At 37.5% G+C, this 20,238-nt stretch overlaps 2 protein-coding genes across 10 annotated transcripts in view; both read left to right on the top strand.

The window, feature by feature from the left end:
- Positions 1 to 8,524, top strand: part of GUCY1B3 (guanylate cyclase 1 soluble subunit beta) — a 74,621-nt gene extending 66,097 nt beyond the window's left edge. For 6 of the 8 annotated variants that reach the window (XM_021393400.1, XM_021393405.1, XM_021393402.1 and 3 more), the window contains one exon: positions 15 to 143. In XM_021393400.1, the coding sequence (XP_021249075.1) occupies positions 15 to 128 (114 nt within the window). In that variant the 3' untranslated portion in view covers positions 129 to 143. Of the gene's footprint in view, positions 1 to 14; positions 144 to 1,723; positions 1,895 to 5,298; positions 5,438 to 8,440 lie in introns of those variants that run through there. The other 2 variants (XR_002437678.1, XM_021393401.1) reach the window with 2 other exon arrangements.
- TDO2 (tryptophan 2,3-dioxygenase) lies at positions 8,441 to 20,016 on the top strand. 2 transcript variants are annotated; one of them, XM_021393411.1, is made up of 12 exons: positions 8,441 to 8,533; positions 9,174 to 9,279; positions 10,250 to 10,340; positions 11,197 to 11,267; positions 12,992 to 13,119; positions 15,108 to 15,294; positions 16,525 to 16,632; positions 17,574 to 17,685; positions 17,804 to 17,861; positions 18,153 to 18,232; positions 18,757 to 18,847; positions 19,686 to 20,016. In XM_021393411.1, the coding sequence occupies exons 2-12, from the start codon at positions 9,232 to 9,234 to the stop codon at positions 19,837 to 19,839; spliced, it is 1,128 nt and encodes a 375-aa protein (XP_021249086.1). In that variant the 5' UTR covers positions 8,441 to 8,533; positions 9,174 to 9,231; the 3' UTR covers positions 19,840 to 20,016. The 2 variants fall into 2 exon arrangements, with proteins under 2 accessions (XP_021249086.1, XP_021249085.1); XM_021393410.1 differs by lacking the exon at positions 8,441 to 8,533 and adding an exon at positions 8,752 to 8,826.

Raw genomic sequence — 20,238 nt, forward strand, 5'->3', positions numbered from 1 at the left:
CTGTCTGCCACTAGGTTCCTACCAGCAGCAGGATGGAGTCCACCCTCTCTTTGAATAGCTGTCCTTATAACCAGGTCCAGTTTTTGTGTTCTTGTGGGCTTCAGCAAGGAATGGGCTGCAGTTCTTGAGAACTAACCCTGAGGGTGAGGAAGAAGATGCACACAGTCAATCATTCCATTAACTCCTTATCAAAAAGAACAAAAACTGCTTTAATGATGAGTGAATTGTATGATCTTGTTTGAAAACCACTTCTAGTAAACAGCTGAGCATCTAATCAAAGGCAATGGAAAATACTAGAAAGCTCTAATGTGAGATGTGCTTGATTAATCTTTTAGGAAAATTTAAAAAACTGTCACATTACCTTTCTGATGTGCAGAAGGTGGAGATCTTGGGGTTATTTTTTCTCTCATAACGATCCAATTCAATGCCTGCAGCATGCTTGGATTCCTAGATGTGCTAGCTCTGCCCCTCAGTGCCCCACTGGCATTCACAGTTTGGCTGTTTCCTGGCTGTGTTGCTCAAGCAATGAGCTGCAAGTTAGATCAGTGAGCTCCATTTACTCATTCCAGTGTGACAAGCAGATCTTTGTACTCAGCTTCTTGGAAAGAAGCCTTCTTACTTCTGTTACTTTTGCCTCATGGATGAGGCTTTCTACCACAGCAAGCTTTGAGCAGAACTTCCATTCACTCAGGCAGTAAAGTACTTACGAGTAAACTGTTGTTCAACGTCTATATGTAACTCAACCATACATAATGCACTGCTGAGCAGTTATTTGCTGATCTGCTGATTCCTATTAACGCAAAGTACTCTAATTCACAGTACCTAGACAACGCATTTACGTCACTTAAAACTTGCTTGAGTTCTTAAATCAAAATTATATTGGTCTGTTAATACTGCTATGTGTATAGGGTTAAAGAAGTACAAACTGCGAGCTGCTCTGTACACACCAAATATGATTTGTATTACTTTCTTAAGAAGTGAGTATCTTACAGTCTGTGTTTATGTAATGCATTAGATGAACATGGCATATATTCTCTGTTTTACAAAAGAAATTAATTTCAAATATTCTTTCTTTTTTATGGTTGTTTTACACTGATTCTTAAGCAAATGTTAGAGAGTGAAGCCCAGTCATCTTGTATTTGTTCATTGTTCCCAAATGGCTTACAAAAGTAGCTTTCAGATAGACCATAAATTAGTCACAGGGAGCTTATTTTTTTGCATTCACTCCTTGTCGTATGTGCCTGGTTATCTAAATCACACAGTCTTTAATTCTTAATGCAGTAAAGGTTAGGAAAAGAACTGTTGACAGAGGTGGTTACAAATTTTGTATTCATGCATACTGTAAATTTTGTTTTCCAGATGTGTTTTGAAGTTGGTCCTCAGTGCTTTTGACTTCTTTTATTGTACTGCCAACTTTAAAAAGATGCTGCAACCAGTGTGACTACATAGCTATTTGCTGAAACAAAGAGATGAGATATTTTAGATAAGTTATATTTCTATAGCCTACTTGCAACAGATTGTGTTGTAAGAATGCTTGTGGGCTGCTGAAAGAAAATGCATACTTATATACGTACACACAGACATACATATTTAGCTTTCATTGGACTTTTTTTCATAAAATGTCAAAATATTTCCTACCAACATCTGTTTTATTGTATGAAGTTCTTTGCTTTGTAAACATTAATGCTCCTTAAAATGTTATTTTTTCCCTCTTTTTTAATAGAAGCTGCTCAAGAATTTACCATTATAGAGGGCTGCAAATACTCATACTGAATCCATGCATGAAACAGTAGTAAAAATTAAACACTGAGAAGAAAAAAAGTGACCACCATCTGGACTGTTACAATGTGTTGTCACTGCCACTTTATGGTAAATGCTGGGATACTGCAAAATGGTAACTAACTTTAAATGCAAGCATCTGTCTTGCTCCTTCTTTCAAAACAGGTGTGCCAGTGGATTCAGCAGTGGGGGGGTGGGCTGCCAAAAAAGGAGCTCAAAAATAATTCAAGGACTTCTTGGGCCTGTATCCTTCCATTGACACAGAATTAGCTATGCCTGAAGAAATTTTCTGCTCTCGTCAGTATTTTCCAATGCTCTGTTGACAGTAGAGATTTCTTTATTTCCTTATTTTTATATTTCTCTTGTCTTTACATTATTTAAACTGATTACTCCTTTTCCTGCCCTTCTGAATATGGAGAACTTATTATTAGTATTCCCTTTGAAGGAAAAGTGTTTATCACTTTTCCTCACAATCTTCTCTTGGGCTATAGAGGTCAAGCAGGATTCATTCTCTTTTTCTTAATGGACCATATCTTCTATGTCAAACATTTGTTTTTTTTCTTGCCATTTTTTTTTTTCTGAGCTTTTTCCAAGTAATCTTCATCTTTCTTGAAGAGTGGTGTCAAGAACATAGTACAACAGACATCCTTTCTGAGGCTGGATGGAAAGGAAGATTAACATGCTGTGTGGAAAGCTGCTATGTAAAATTTCCGATATAAAATTCACTTTCCACTGTTTTGCTTTTTGTTGTTGGATGTATTACTTTTGTACAAGTGAAACATCCAGCTCATTCCTAAAAAATATTTTTTTCTGCTTTGATTATCATTGTTGAAGTTCAAAAGCACAACTCTTTGCTTCACTGAAACAGCATACTATTTATTTCAGAGCATTATGATCACTTTGAATTCTAGCCCCCAACTACCAGCATGCTATTATACCTTCCAGGCAGTCCTCACTTGTCAATTGGAGAAGCATACAGCCTACTCCATCATCCAAGCCGTTAATGATAATACCGAATAGCATCAGATTAGCAAATTGCTATTGGAGTTTGTCCTGAAGCAGCCCTTTGCTCTTGCTAGGCAGCTCTGCCATGAAGCAAACAGCAGCACAGGCTGAGCCATGTGGAAGTATGGCAATAGCTCCAGGTTTTGACTTCCCTGTGCCTGACTAATAGCTGAGTTTCATGTGTTAGGAGGGAAAAGTAACAGCTTCACTGTGCTGAAGAACTGAACCTTGCAATGTGTGGCTGTGAGGTGTTAAAAGGGAATAAATTAGTCTTGGGGAAACTCCATGGCAGCCAATATGTTCTTACACATAGACATAGACATGACTTTTTTTCGCAAGTGTATAGTTTTGGTTGATATTGACACATTTCTGGGATGAAAGGAGGAAGATTGGGAAGTAGCAGTGAAAGAACAGTTTCTCCATAATTTGGAAATTAATGATCAGTCAGAATATGAGGAAAATTAATTGTTCCTCTGGAAAAATTCCAAGAACAGGCACTTGAGGCAACACCTGAGTACAACTGCCAGACAACAATCAAAAGCGAAATCATCATGAGTGCTGTATATAAGGAAAATCCAGGTGTAGGAGGAACTGGTGGTAATCCATCAGGGTCTCCTTTTGATCACAGCTTGTGGCAGGAGTGTTGATGTCAGTGCTTCGGACTGTAAGCGGGTCAGAAGCTATGTGATGTGAAAGAGATCCTGCTGCATTCTGCAGAGCCACATGTGATAGACACCAGGGGACTGGGGGACTGTGCTGGGATGTGTGAGATGTATTTGGGAGTTAAAAGTATGTTGAGAAGTGACAACGTGGTTTTCTGTGTTTAAGAAGTAGAACAAATACAATATTAAAAAAAATCTTTGCAGCGCTATCTCTTCACTTTGTTTGTAGATTGCAAGACCTTGAGCTCTGTTCCTCCCCCAGATACAAATGCCTGATTGGATTATTAATGTTGCATCAACTTCAAGCTAGTTTGTTTAAGCCTTGAATCACTAAATTTTATTTTTCTTGATACAGGCTGTTAATTTCAAATGTTGTTTATATATCAATGCCAGTTGTGGAAACTGCAAAATACTTATTTGAGAGGAGGACACTTTTTGGTGCCGTATCAGTCTTCTCCTCTTAACCTTCCCTTCTTGTGCCTTTATTCAAGTCTCTGTTATAGTGTTTTTATTATTAGATTGATTGGGGAAGTTATTTTTGTTTGGTGCTTGTATAGCAGCTAGCACACTAAGGCTCTTTCTGGCTTAGTCTACTAGATGCTTCAGCTGTGCAATAGGCATTGAGAAGAAAATCAGGGATACACAAAAGCAGTGTTCTGAACTGAGCTTATGGTAAATAAAATGAACTGTTAGATGCAGTTCAGCCAATGTAATTGCCAGCTTATTTATCAAGCAACAACAAAACAGTAAAAGAACGCCACACTCAAAGTTTTGTAAAGCTTTTTTGGGAAAACATTTCACTTCCAGACATGAAATAACGCATAGATGTGAAGTCAAACTGGTGTTAAGACTCTTAGAACTCTTTCCAGTGATGTTCCAGAAAAAAGTCAAGAAATTCAGTTGCACCTTCTCAACCAAGATCTACGAGTAGTTGCTATACTGCTTCCTTCTCCATTTCACTATTATATTAACAAGTTTGTTGTCTGAGAGACCAGTTCTTTCACCAGTCTAACTTTATGGAACTAGCTACATGTCCATCTGTACATAAGATGTTTTACCTTTTAAGTCTTAATTTCAAAACACACAATTTGAGCAATTGCAGAAAAGAGGGACTGGGACAATAAATCAGTTATTTCTTGCAAGCTTATAAGCTGTGGCTTAGTACCAAATGGTGATTAGAAATACTCAATTACTTGGCAGGAAGTTTGAAACTAGCACAGGGAAATGCTCTTTCACACAGTGTGCACTTCAGTTATGGAATTCACTGCAGCAGGCTGTGGAATCACAGCCAGAAGGTTTATTATATGCAAGGACATGGGTATCACAGGAAGTGCTACACTATCAGTATTGGAAAACTAGATGGGAAAACTATCTCACTGTAAGCTTGCTTTTTGTTGTTTGTTTGATTGACTGTTCTGATAGGCTCCTCCCAAGACACCTTCTACTTTCTACTAGAAACTTTTAAGCTTACCCAACCCTCTGCAGATACTATTACATAGATAAAAACTATTTGTGCTGGATAACTCCTAGTTTGTGTTTGTGGGATAACAGTGTTGGGAAGCTTCAAATGTCACTTGTTTGTAGTGAGAAGGTATCCGAGTTCATTATTCAAGTTAATGAACTTCAGAAAAACAAATTTATCTATGGTGGTTTTGTAATCAGTAGGAGAGTTTGAGCAGGAGAATGTCTAATACTGTCCAAAATATTTGTATGTGCTTTTTTTTTCCGTAAGCAATTTTGTGTGGGATAACTTGAGAGTTGTTTTAGGTGAACAAGCACTTCAAAATGCAGAGAAGACTCCTGCTGGATTTATGACATTACACAGTCATTCTCATTTCTCTCTCCTCATCAGTTCACATCAGAACAAGCAGACTCTTGGCTACAGCTGTATCTACAGAAACAGGATGCTTCTGGCTTACACCAAACCTCCCATTGGCCTGGCTAGAGGGAGGCTCCTTTTTTGCTCTTACAACTCACTATTTTCAGTCCAAGTAAGTTCAATTTGTCTCTCCTCTGCAACTCTATTGCAGCTGTGATGAACAAAGCAGTCCACGTCCACATCTGGGGAAGGAAAACACAAAGGGAATGAGGGTGGATTAAGAAAGGTGTTTAACAGTTGTCATGCTTGGTCATGAAGATCATGACAGCTTAAAGGCCACGAAGTGCAGTTCCTGGAATATGCGCCTTTTTTTTGCTACTGTGTTTAACTGTTTGTCTTGTATTCAGCCCAATCACAAAACAGAACATTCTCTACACTGAAGGTTAGAGTCCTTTGATATGTTTCAGAATGAACAGAAGTATTTGTCTGACTTTCATGCTGTAAAAGTAAATAAGCAAGGAAACAGAGAGAAAAAGAAAGAAAATCTCAAGGGCATGCACACATGGTTGGCCTTCATAGCCTTGCTCAGTCAGCCACAGCATGAGCAGCAAGCTGTGTGCGTAATTACATCTGCTTCTATATAGTTCTGCATGTTTAGCATGAAAAAGTGTAATTACAGTGCATTTTGAGAAGAAGGTAATACCATTTAGTTAAAATCAAGGTTACATTTTGCTTTCAGATATATATGAAGGAGCTTTTTCATCAAGATTCCTTTATGATTGATTATGCTAGTATAAAGAGATGGCAAAGGAGCAGTAAAATCTCATGGAGAAAGGTCACCAGAACCACTCAAAGAAGGATTAGATCCCTATAGCAAGCCCCAGATTTGAGCAGCATGGCAGAAGCATGAAGAGGAGTTTTTTTTCTCCATCATTTATAGAATTGTCTGTAGCTAAGCCAGACTTAAAGGCTCTGCGATGAACTAGACCTTATGGCTCTTTCAGTCTGTGCTATTGTCCATATTGCCAACAGACAATTTCATAATCAGGTAGTACAAGTTAGTTTTTCTCTTATTTGCTCTATTTATCAGTACCAAGTTCATTACACAGTTGTGATGGCTTACTGAAATCATGTTCAGGTAGCCAGTGAGGTGAATGAGTGATGGAATCAATCTGTTCTGAGATCTGTAAGCAAAGAATTTGAACTTGTTGGAATTACTGTGATTAACTTCCTAAATTCTTGCAATTTGGCTGATTTATTTGGTTATCTGCAGCTTGTTTGTTGCTGAATCAAAATGGGAATTTCTATAGCTCTTGATTCAGTCAGTATCCCCAGTAAGATTTTTAGGAGTTTAGTAACCCTGAAACAATTAAGGGTAGTATTACTTTCCAGACTGGCAGTTAATGTTTTGTTAAGCACACAGCTTAAAAGGGCTCTGAAACTATAGGACAGGCAGTATAACAATTGCAACTCAGAGAACATTCCTCTGAAAATTTATTATTCTTTGGGCCCCACAAAAGGTACTAAACTGCAGAAGAAGACACATTAACTTCCCTGATGTAGTTGGGAGTTCAATATTTTTCAGCTGTCCTTGCTTCTTTACTATGTTCACACTCTTTCTTTGTGCCATTAACAGGAAGTTTAATTTCTCAGTGGAGGTTCAGGAGGGCTGTTTCAAATAAATGCATATGGAAATGACAAACCTGACATTTGTTGCCCATGCCTTTGAGATCTGTAGATAGGGCAGGTTATGTTACTGTCACAGAGTGATAGAATGTCTTGGGTTGGAACGGACTCACAGGGATCACTGAGTCCAACTTCTGCCTCCACACAAGACCCAAAATTCAAGCCGTATGTCTGAGTGTTGTCCAAATGTTTCTTCAACTCTGGCAGCTTGGAGCCGTGCCCACTGCCTTGGGCAGCCTGTTCCATGCCCACCGCCCTCTGGAGCAGAACCTTTCCCTAACCTCCAGCTGCCCCTCCACTGACACAGCCCCATGCTGTTCTCTCGGGCCCTGTCGCTGCCCCTCCACTCCCTGTGAGGAGCTGCAGCTGCCATTGGGCCTCCCCTCAGCTCCTCTGCTCTGGGCTGAACAAACTGAGGGGCTGCAGCTGCTCCTCTAGACCCTTCCCCCTCTTCATAGCCCTACTTTGGATACTCTCTAATAGTCTTACGTCATTTTTACATTGTGGTGCTCAAACCTGCACACAGTGCTCGAGATGAGGCTGCACCAGGACAGAGCAGAGTGCGGCAATTGCTTCATAATAGAGCAGTTTCGGCGGAAGCAGCATGTTTTTCCAACGCTAAATTTCTGATGTATATACTGGTGCACAGTCTTCACCTTTATTTCTACTTGCCTGCATCCAGAGCAGATGTATAGAAATGAGCAATGAAGATTATTTTGCTCCATCAGCTTTTATATCTTGACAGAAGAGCACCCTGACCTTGCTGATGAGTTGCCTCAGTGAAGTCCTACCTGTGGCTTGGCTGTGTGAGAACTCAGTTTTAAGCTAATATTTATATAGCATGGCATACAGCATCTGACTTAGCAGGGTCTATATCCCATGACCCACATGAGAATGTATATATTTTTTGTTGTTGTTATTCATCTATTCTTCAATGACTGGAATAGTTAAATCCACCACACAGCATTGCATGATGTATGAGAGTAAATGGCCTGGGGTCATGGGGGCCCTGTAACTTTGTTTACAGTAAAACTGAGCTTTAACTTCTTTCAGAACAGGCTGGCAGGCACGAAAGAAGTGCACACTAGTTACATGTTACTTCATAGTCTGTTAGGCTGATGATTAGACAGAATTGAGTAACATTTGTCAACAAATGAGAGTGAAACTTCTGCAGGAAGAAATAAAATCAAGAAATTGTAAGGAATTAAACCTCTGGAAAAATAACACATATTTTTTTCTTGTTTTTGTTGATCAGTGTACCCAATTTGAAAATAAGTGCACTGCTTAAAAGCTTTTACAAACAGCTCAGTTTTCCTTGGAAGTATCAGTTTTCTTTCCTTTTTACCTTCCCCTCCCTTTCCTTTTCCTTATGTTTCACTCTTTTAAAGTTCAAAGTATCTTGATGCTTTGATATGAGGGGTTGCAGGTTAAAAACCTACCTAACCAATTCCTGAATTAAATATTAAATATTGTCTTTATTCACACACAGGCTTCTCATTGACTTACCCCTTACACCAGCCTGAGTCCCCATCAGGGAAAGCCATACAGTAAAGTGCACAGAAACTGTGTGATATGGGAAAAGGCAAGTATCCCAGCCACTCTTTTTTTCGCTGGTTGGCACAAAACATTAGAAAGCCAAAACCACATGAACTTATTGACCTTTGTGCCATTACATTTTCTGTAATAATTGAATAGCAGGGATGGGCTGAGGGATAAGGGAATTTTGGGGGTTGGCCTACACAGGGAGATAAGGTTACATATAAGGCAGCTGCAGCAGATTTGGATTAGCTAACAGTTTTTTTCCCCAGAAAGCAGCTCAGTGAGTTTAGATCCTGGAACCATGAGTGGGTGCCCCTTCATGGGGAACAAATACCTGTGAGTTCCACTTCTCTTTATTTTGTTTTAAAAGATGTGAAGCTAATTTAAAATTCTGAGAGGAATTAATAATTATCTGTAAATAGATTGCTGTAGCTTTTGCTAAGGGAAAGGAGATAATATGAGGACTATTCATGGCAAGAGTAGTTTAATGAACTAGATTTAATGCTACCAGCTGTTACTACTGTGACAAGGTGTATGTTAGGTGCACTGTCTTTCTCGTAAGATTGCTTTAGTAGTTCATTTCTCCATTGTTTGAATTCTAGGTGCATCTGTTAATAAGAAGATAAGTATAGTGATAGTTCTTTAATTAAATGGCTTATGTATTTTCATACTTTTCTTCTCAGATATAAATTTGGCAAGCTATCTTTGAAAGATGAAAAAGGTGATAAATCACAAGAGGGAATGAATAAAGCCAGCAAAGGTGGGCTTATCTATGGAGATTACCTACAAGTAAGTGTAATGATTTGAATTTTACTGCCCTGGATGCTCTGAAGACTTGAGCCAAGACATATGACTCACACTTCTCCCAATCATGCACTGGCAGTAGTTAGTTGCATTGGCAAACCTAAACTGTGAAGTGAGGCAGCACAAATGCTTTCTTCGGTCTGATAATTAGCAGTTAGCAATTCTTCTGAAAGTCAGAAGGCTATGTGCAATTTCCCCAAATTATTGCATGAAACTCCTTAATATTTGGCTGGAAAAATACATTGCAGTAATGTGGGGTGTGAATGGAAAACAAACAAAAAAAACCCCAAACACACTAGAAGTAATCAAGAAATATGTAAAAATAAAATGGCAGAAGTAATAAGATAATTCCGACATTTCCTTTTATTTTCATGACAGCAAGAACTAAAGTGAGTGGAATTACCCTGTGCTTGTGAATGAGAGATTAATTTGTTGACATACGATACAGAATCTTGCAAAGATTTCTTTTAAAGCAGCTGTGAGATAATGAATTTGACTCAATCAAAAATTACTAATGCCAGAACTGAAATAACTAGTTCGGCCTCAACTTGCATAGTTACACTCTTACGTGATTAAATAGAACTTTTCTATCAGAGCTCTCTTGCATTGAATATGTCAGTATTGATTTAAGATCTAGAGAATGCACATGCTGACATACTCAGTGCAAGAGATGAATCTTTTTTAAAAATGTGTATTTTGCTTTCTCCTTTTTTTATATATGTATTTAAAACTCTTTAAATGATTTTCCAAACTTTACCACTTGACGTACCTAAATGTTCATTTCAGACAAGGCTTTTTTTTCTAATTACAAATGAACTATTTATTTTAACTTCTCATACAACCTGGAATATTTTAGATTTTTCTTCCTTAAATATAAGCTCTACACAGAGGAACACCATGTTGAATAGAAGAATTGAGAACTTTACAAATAGACTTCTTTATTATTATTTTTAAGTTGAACAAAATTCTGAATGCCCAAGAGCTACAGAGTGAAAAGAAAGGAAACAAAATCCACGATGAGCATCTTTTTATTGTGACGCATCAAGGTAAGTAGGTGAGAGGACTAGAGCAACGGTTGTTTGGCATTCTTGCCATGGGAAGTTATTTAATATTGACAAGAGCTAGGTGTAATTTATTTTCACTTTAGACACTGTGACTACATTTACTATGTCTTTCTATGTGTGTTTATATTTGTAAATATCCCTGAATGTTTTGTAAGGCTGTAATGAACTCTATGCTTATGAAGTCATAACTGTAAGATTTGGATTTGGAAAATCAAGAATTTGGTTATTCTGTTTCTAGAGAAATTAAGGTGGAGAAATTCATTCCTGGCTTCTAAGTAGTTTATTGTAGGCAAGTTTTATATATTTTGGTTTGTGCCTTCTCTGAAACATCAATCCTACTTTCAATGTTGAGAGGCTCTAGAAGCCAGCACAATGGTTAGATGTTCCCTAACTGCTCGTATCCACATGGTTTGCCGGCACTGATTGGATGACGCTTTCCTGTTGTTGATGGGAAACCTGTACATGTCCTTTAAGTTGTAAGAAGCTCTTGGGTTATATGGGAATGCCGTAGTCCTTTTGCCGAAGTGTTAGACTTGGATTTTCTCTTTCCCCTTTTGTAATCCGCATTCTGTACAGCTAATATCTGATGTGAAAAATATGCTCTATATAGTTCTGTTTATGTTCTTGATACTAGATTATTTGATATAATGGTTTTGGTAGTGGACAGCATACTAGAACAGGCAATACTTTTTTATATCAGCTCTTTTTTTATACACCAACATTATAAACATAGAGTATTCACTTCAAATCAAAATGTAATAATTTTTCTTCATCAGTGCTGTGAAGAAAATAAATAATAATGCTGAAGTTAATGCTAACAATGGCTTTATTGTTGTAGCTTATGAACTTTGGTTTAAGCAGATTCTGTGGGAGTTGGACTCTGTTCGGGTGATCTTTCAGAATGGACATGTAAGTCAAGAGTAAATATTCCTTTTGGTAAAATCAAGATTCCTCTTTCTCTTGCCTCCCAGCCCAATGTATGTGGGTTATATACAGTCGGTGGTTGGTGCTTTTTATTTTTTTTTCTGAACAGCAACCAAAAGAAAAAAAAAATGGCTGTGTGGCTCTTATCCTCATAGAGTGCACAGATACTTGATCTGCAGAGTCCCTTTTCCTCCTCAAATTTGCCTTTTCCATAGATCCCTCTCCAAGACCAGTTTCACTGGCCAAAATACTCTCATACTGTCCTACTAGTACTGGATAATTGCATAGGATAATTTGGGTGTGTTTTACTGCATGTCTACTACATGAAAACAAAACTCTGCAGTAGCTGTGTATTGTGACATCCAACGGAAGAACAATAATCAAAATCACAATATACAATTGCGTGAGAATTTCATAACACGACAAATATAACAGAAGCATTTTAAACACATTGTACTCAGCATTGGTGAGGCCCCACCTCGAGTACTGTGTTCAGTTTTGGGCACCTCAGTACAGAAAGGATATCGAGGTGCTGGAGCAGATCCAAAGAAGGGCAGCAAGGCTTGTGAAGGCTCTGGACAATATGCCCTACAAGGAGAGACTGAAGGATCTGGGGCTGTTTAGTCTGGGGAAGAGGAGACTGAGGGGAGACCTTATTGCTCTCTTCAAATACCTGAGAGGTGATTGCAGTGAGAGCAGGGTTGGTCTCTCTTCTCACTGGTGACAGGTGACAGGAGAAGGGGAAATGGCCTCATGTTGTGCCAGGGGAGGTTGAGGTTGGATATCAGGAAAAACTTTCTTATAGAATGGGTTGTTAAGCACTGGAACAGGCTCCCCAGGGAGGTGGTTGAGTCACCATCCCTGAAAGTGTTTAAAAACTGTTTGGATGTGGTGCTCAGGGACATGATTTAATGGTGGGTTGTTAGAGTAGTATGGTGAGGTTGCGGTTGGACTTGATGATCTTGAAGGTCTTTTCCAACCTGAGCAATTCTATGATTATAAACATCTCTAAACATTTATCCAATACTAAACATACCTCGTAACTATAGATAACAAGGGAAGTCTCCTGACCTAATGTGCTCACAGAAAAATGCTGACTGCATGTAATACCTTGAATAACAACCCAAGTTTGTATATGCAAAGAAAAACTTTAAGTAGATCAGGCTTTCTTTCAGAAAGGAGGAGCCTTTTTTGTTATAATGATCAATGAAAATGTTCTTTGTTGTCCTCTGCAGTCATAATATTGTTGGCTTTCTTAAAATGGTATCAGAATTAACCTGACCATAAACAGTTCTTAATACAATAATTTTTCATTATTTATTTTTGTGACAAATGAAAACTATCTGACAATCAGAATTTGAAATGTCAATGTTAAGGTTAAGAGCAAAGCAAGATGATTAAGGGAATAGTTTTCATATTTCATTTTTATAGTTTGATATTTTCTGGTTGTGTGCCCTGGTCTGGGAGATGAACTTAATAGGATCAAGTTAATAGGAATCAGTGAGAAAAAAATGGATTTAAATAATTGAATATTATACTTCCAGTTAAAATCAGAGCTCTATTCAATATGAGATTGTTCTGCTGTTATGGATTGCACGTGGAAAACGACTTTAGAGCTATTGTGTTGCAAAACAGTGGAAAGACCTGAAATAAATAGTGTGAAGAGAACACCATTTTCTGCCTGATCATTGTACTTATTTTTTATTAAGGTAAGAGATGAGAGAAACATGCTGAAGGTTATTACTCGAATGAACAGAATTTCAATGATTCTGAAATTACTTGTGGAACAGTTCTCAGTTTTGGAAACCATGACTGCACTGGACTTCTTTGATTTCAGGTAAATACTTATTATTCGTCCAGATAATGCATAGGGTAGTAAGTCTTATCCTTTGAGTTGGCTGTGAATTTAAGCAAGGACTTGTATGTACTTGTAGTACCTGAGCAGCTTGTAGGCCCCCGATGACTGACTGGCCTGTACTTCCCTAGATCTTTTTTTTTTTCCCCCCCTCTTGAAAACAGGGGTTATGTTTCCCCTTTTCCCATCAGCGTGAACTTCACCTGACTGCCATGACTTTCAAATTTGATGGATAGTGGTTTGGCAACTTCATTTGCCAGTTCCCTCTGAACCTGTGGATGGATCTCGTTGGGTCCCACGGACTTGTGCACCTTCAGGTTCTTTAAATGGTCTTGAATGTGATCTCTGCTTAGAGCAGGCAGATCTTCCTTCTCCCAGTTCTTACTTTTGCTTTCTGCAGCTTGGGCAATGTGGCTAGAGCCCTTGCCGGTGAAGGCTGAGGCAAAGTCGTCACTGAGTACCTCTGCTTTCTCTGTATCCCTTGCAACCAGCTCTCCAGTTAACATGCCTCAGAGGTGATGTAATACTACAGTTATAAGGATCAACTAAGAACATGAGCTTGAATGCAACTCCAGCATACCCTGCAGTGAAGTACAAGTTAACTTCTGATGCTTGCGTGTGCTGCTGTTAAATGTTTTCAGGCTTAAAAAAAAAAATCATATTTATAGCAGAGAGTAGAAATACTTCCTGGTTCTGTTAACAATTTACTTGAAACTTACCGCTGCAGCTGTATTCTATGACAAATCATAGAAGTGTTTGGGTGAGAGAAGTGCATTCCCTGTATATTATAAAATAGATCACTATACTGTCTTGAGACAGTACTTCTCTGCTTCCCAATGTTTTCAGTGGATATGCAGTGCTAGAGGCTTCAAGTGGCTGCAGGAAATGTTGCTTTCTTCTTATTTCTCCCCAAGAATTTCTGTTCTCCCATAGTTGCCCAAAGTATTGCTGGGTCAACTCATTTTGTAGCTCATCTGTCTTCTGCATGGGCTATCTTTGGGATCAGTTGGTTTGCCTCGCTTGGTATTTCCTACCTCTTACCTCACCACAACCAGCTCCTTCCACTACAATTTGCGAGAGCTTCATATGCAATTCACAATCAGCCTTTCTATTCCCATTCTGATTGTGTCCCTGACTCGTGAACATAGTGCTTTCCAGCATCCTGCCCCTTTCTGCATTGCTTTAGTACCATTTTCCCTCTGTCTTTTAGTGTTTGCTAACAGAAAAGCACATGAAACTACAACTTGGCTTCCACTGCAAGTTTGGAACATCTGTGTCTTCTACAGCAGGAAAAATACATGAGCTAATGATCGTTTGAGGAATCATTGCTTCTGATTTTCAACAACATACTGTAATATGTAACAAGCAAATACAAAAACAGATAATTACCTGTTTTTTCCAAATCTTCTATTTGCAGTTCAGAGTGCATTACAATTACCTAGCAATGTGGGATTTCAGATCAATTTTATTAATCAGTTCATCTAACATGTTCACACAATTCAGTCCAGAAAGAATCCTGTTAACGAATCCTTCAGAATAATGTTCTGAAAAAGATTTAGTAGGTTTTATTTATTTCAGACATATCAATTGTTCTTATATATAACAAGCCTATTTAAAAGACCTTTACTGGCACTTCTGTCATGTTGAAATTTTCCTGACACCTATTTGGAGTGAAGCTATTTATTATGTCTGGGAAGAAAATGATATTCACTAATGTTTTCTTCTGTGACACACGCACAGAGCTGCCATTTTAAAACACAATATAAACATGTATACATATGTCTGTATGCACAGATATATCACCTTTCCTTTTTTTCTTAATTGCAAGCATACCAAAAATGTTCAATTATCTATTTGATATTCTTCAAATATGAGATACATAGTTATTTCTTTAGCTGAGAACCAGAGAACTCCATCATGGTAAAATAATATCCTGTGTTTTTGTATGTTTTTATCTTCAATTCCCAAAGAGACTACTTAAGCCCAGCCTCGGGTTTTCAGAGCCTGCAGTTTCGTTTATTAGAAAACAAGATTGGTGTTCCCCAAAGCCTGAGAGTTCCCTATAACAGACGGCATTATCGTGATAATTTCAAGGGAGAGGATTATGAACTACTGCTTAAATCAGAGCAAGAACCAACACTTCTGCAACTTGTGGAGGTAATAATATTTGTCTGAGACCTTGCTTAAATGTTTTGCCCTTTCCCTTGAGAATGTCCTTCACTGTTATCGGTGATATTTTTTTTTTTCCATTGAGAGAAGAAAGAATGCTGTCAAGTTCCCAGTGAAACACGTTTTTGGATTCTTATCAAAGTTTGTATGAAAGAGTTGGCCATTATGAAACCAAGTGCTTTTTCTCGCAGTTGTTACTCTTCTCTGAGAAATATAACTGTTAAACTAGTAAACTATATTGCAGGAGTATGAGTTGTCTAAATATATTAATGTATTGGGTCATTTGCATTGTTTTTCACAACCACAAGCCTTTATAAAAGAAAAAAAAATATTTCCAACATTAGTGAGGTGTATTTGGCTAAAAAACAGAAAACAAAAAAATGCTAACCCAAAATGAAAATGAGAAGTTTAACAAGTGTTTCTCGTTTGCCTTGATTTAATGTCTTTGTCTGAAAATCATGAATTGCTCAAACGTGGCAATTTCTTTAACCCTCTCATCCTTTTCACATGCAAACTTAAGTTTTTAAAGAATAACCCAGTATAAACATGAATAAAAGTATCCATGTCTATATGACAAAATTATTATCTATCCGTTCATCTGCTGACACCTGCTACAGAATGTGTAAGAAATCTGTGTAAGTTTTCTTCACTTCCTAGTCTTCAGATGTGAAGGAGCTAAATTAAATTATCTCTAAATGGAGTTTGACCATACAGATTCTTTGCCTTTTTCCTCCTTATTTCATTACCGTTATTAAAAAGAAATCAAAGAGGTTGCTAACTGCTACATACTTTTTGATCTTGTATTATTGCATATTTTGATGTAAGGTAATGTCAGAGGGTGTGACTGGTACTCATACTGACTGGATAAAAACTGGTTATACTAGCAGACGGTTCTGTATCTTTGTTCTGAGATTCATCTTTGTTTATCCTATACACATGGAATATGATTGTTTCATCTGTCTACAAGGGAATGAGTTTTAACAAGAGAGCATTTGTCTTCTAACACTGATGATTTAACTTGTAACCTATGGGTGTATCTACGTGGCATCATTATACAGATACAAATCTTCCATGTGGACATCCTTATTCTAGTAATTAGCATCTATACAGGTATTAAACCAGAACTGGAGCAGTACAATTTATATTGCTATAAATTGTAATTCTAGAGTATTGTGTGCTCATTATTAATAGTTGAACACAATATTATTATTACTAAAGGCATGGCTGGAAAGAACTCCAGGACTTGAGGCAGAAGGATTTGATTTCTGGGGCCAATTTGAAGTGAATATTTTAAAAGGTCTAGAAGAGGAATTTGCCATAGTACAGGTATGTTCTGTTGATCCAACTATATGCAAAGACAGCTGGAAATCACATCCTTTTAATTGGCATTTTGGCCCACTCCTGGTTTCTCACTCACTTAATTTAATCTTCGGCAGCTAGTGTTTGTGAGAAGCATGAAAATCACAAACATTACCAGGAAATCTCAGTAAGTTTATAATCTGACATCTAGGAACACCTTAAGCATGTGCTATGTGGATTATTTTGATTGCAAAAGAAAAAGAAAAGTATCACAGGAAAAAAATTAATTTCACTGAAACTATGTCACCTTCAGTGCTTGCATCTGAAGTTCAGAGTAAAACTTGACAAAATTTGGGCCTGTGAGTATGGAGTGTTACTATAAACTGACCATTCCTACTTCATAGTACATGGCATTTAGCTGTTATGCGATCATTTGAATTACACTGGCAAAGAAGCATGAAAAAATCCCCAAGTACTGTAAAGCCTGTAGGTATAAGTACATTTTTAAGTGGAAGAAACACTATAACACAAGAATACATGAAGTCCCTGAGAATATGCTTACAACTTTCAAATTTGTCCAGCTTCTCTATTTAAGTTTTCTAAAATGTAGCTGTGCAAAATGTCCTCTTTTTGCCTTGAAAACTAAGAAATAATTACACTTCAAACAAATGAAGATTAGGTGTTCTGAGGCCTCTAGACCTAAAGAAAAGTAATAAGATGTCAGTTTGAACATTTATTCACCTGACTTGTGTTGTATTTAATTGCACAGTTTCTGGTAATTTTTTTTTTTTAAAGAACAGTGACTCAGTGACTTGCCTACCTTGTTTGAAAATACAGTTCTTACACTTAAAGTGAAAACTTACAGGGCGTCTAGATGAAAATAGAGTTACATCATGGGTCATTCAAGAGCCTGATTTTTCGCTACTGAATTCTAAAAAAAAAACCTCCTTTTGCTTTAAATATCAAAGGCCAAACCAGAATCAGAAGAAAAAGAGGACTTGTTATGTGAATTCCAAAAGCAGAAAGATATATTACTTTCATTATTTGATGAAAAACGGCACGAACACCTGCTCAGTAAAGGTAGAGTGTATTAATATACGCATTTGATTTTTTAATAGGATAAATATAGAATAATCCCACAATAGCATTACATTTTCAAGATAATTAGCAACAAACTGAAAATATTTCTGTTTTTTAGGAGAAAGAAGACTGTCTTATAAAGCACTGAAGGGTGCCCTAATGATCTACTTCTACAGGTAATGTTAGAAGATATATCAAAGTATCTTCAATGCTTACTGGCAGCAGGAAAGGTGAAAACTAACTGTTCTACAACGTGTCCTAAAAAGTTTTAAAGTATTTTCCAACAAAGAGGAGAAAAAGACAGGTTAAAACTTCTGTGGGTGAAGTGCTTGTTAGAATATCTACTGGTATTTCAGTACCAGTCTGGGGGGGGGGAACATGCTGAGCGTCTTTCATTGCTGAAGTGATAATTTGAAATACGCATCTCATCCTGAGAGGTCTTACTGTACTCTCTTTCATTTTCTAAGAGAGGAGCCCCGTTTTCAGGTTCCCTTTCAGCTTCTTACTTCTCTTATGGATATCGATGTGCTCATGACAAAATGGAGATGTAAGTCATGCTCTTTTATTGTGATACTCTTTTAGATGCAAGTAAACTGTTCCATTTCACACTCTGAGACTTATACCTAGAATTTTAGCACTAAGCTTCCAAGTTTGTTCCTTTAAGAATAACATTTTTTTGTACTTTGGCTAAGAGGAAAGATGAACAGCTTCCTCTGTGACCAGTAGGTATATAGGTAAAGCTTTCACTTCCATGACATGCTTTAAGTTAAGTGAAAAATTTTATTTAAGGGATAGCAGTATATTTTTCCAAACCCTCATTGTGATGACTCTTCATATGGAACTATTCTTTGTGCTCTTTCCTTATTTAAATAACTATAAATAGATGTGTTAATTCTGTATTAACAATCATTTTATATTAGCTGACTTGAGTGGCATACTTAACTCCTACATTGCTTAAGACCTAGTAGCTCATCTCTCTGTCGCCTCTGATAATTCAGTATTTACCTTGGTATGACCTTTTGTTAGTTTTTACACTGGCTATGTGCCATGCCCTTTCTATGTATTATTCAGACAACCATGTCTGCATGGTGCACAGAATGATTGGCAGTAAGGCTGGCACAGGAGGTTCATCAGGCTACCAGTACTTGCGCTCTACAGTGAGGTAAGAATAATGCATGTCCCCCTTTTACCTACCTTGATACTGATCACAGACATTGTACCTCTGGGAGATGGATTTCAGACAGCTCGCTGGAGGTTAGAGAGCCACTGTTTCTCTTTAGGGATTATCTCGAGAATTTCCTTCTTGTCCTGCTAGTTGTACATTTACTTATGAGGTTGATACATGTAAATTCTAAGCCTTTTGTGGCAAAGGGCTTTGATCAGTCAAGCAAAGTGCATTTACAATTCTCAGTCAAGGGATCTAGGCATTACTGTAATAGAAAATAATATTAATGCAGCATTGTTTAGCTTGTATGCTATGCAGCCCAAGTTAATAGGTGATGCAGGATGAAAATTAGACCTCTCCACTGTGTAACTAACGAGTTTCTTTATTTCTTAGTGTGAGCTCTAACTGTATAACCTAAGGTACATAAACTTAGTTAGTATCTCCTGGCTGTGCAGGTGAACATCAGAAATGTTTCCTTCTGTTGGATGAAACAGAGAGGGAATTTAAAAGAGCAGAGGCAGAGGAACTGTCCTTTATTTTTTTAGTGGATGGTCTTGGACTGAGCACAGAACTCTTTGAATGGTTAGAACTTCTTTACACAAAATTTTGAGGATTTCAGCAGAAAGATGCAGAAGTGTTTCCTTTTAAATCTTATCTGCTGTGCCCTAGAAACAGTTAGGACTGAACTTCGGACTGAACTTAAACTCTGGAATACTAAGAAGAAGGATGGTTAGTACAGAAACATGAAATATGTGAGGGTACAGTTCCTGAGGATTGTTGTGGCCCACCTGCTGGCATACACAGCAACATTAATTGTTCCAATTGTCTTTTTCAGTGACAGGTACAAGGTGTTTGTGGACTTGTTCAATCTTTCAACATTTCTAGTGCCAAGACACTGGATACCAAAGATGAACCCAACTATTCATAAATTCCTTTATACGGCAGAATACTGTGACAGCTCCTATTTTAGCAGTGATGACTCTGACTGAACTAACTTTCTGGACTGGCTGCTGCAAAGAACTTCAAAACTTTTACCCTGACTGGTACTATTCCTGAACTATAGCAACTGTTCTCATGAAGCATGGGTGTGTAAATATTTATTTATGTATGACACAACTAGGTGAATAGTCCACTTGACTTACAGAAATTTGTAGAAAAAAGTAATCTGCACTGATTCAGGCTCTATTAAAGAAAAAATATAGTTCAAATTAATGGCCAGTTAAACTGAGTTCAAGTGTTGAAAATTTCAGTTTGTTTCAGAAAACCTATACTTTGAGACAGGAAAAATTACACAGATTGTCACAATTGTGTCTTATATATACACATATATTTCTATTTGTCAGTTCACGTAATGCCTTTTAGTAATTTACTTTGAGTTGAAGATGTAA

This window comes from Numida meleagris, chromosome 4 (assembly GCF_002078875.1).
Source record: "Numida meleagris isolate 19003 breed g44 Domestic line chromosome 4, NumMel1.0, whole genome shotgun sequence".
In the NCBI taxonomy this organism is placed as follows: Eukaryota; Metazoa; Chordata; class Aves; order Galliformes; family Numididae; genus Numida; species Numida meleagris.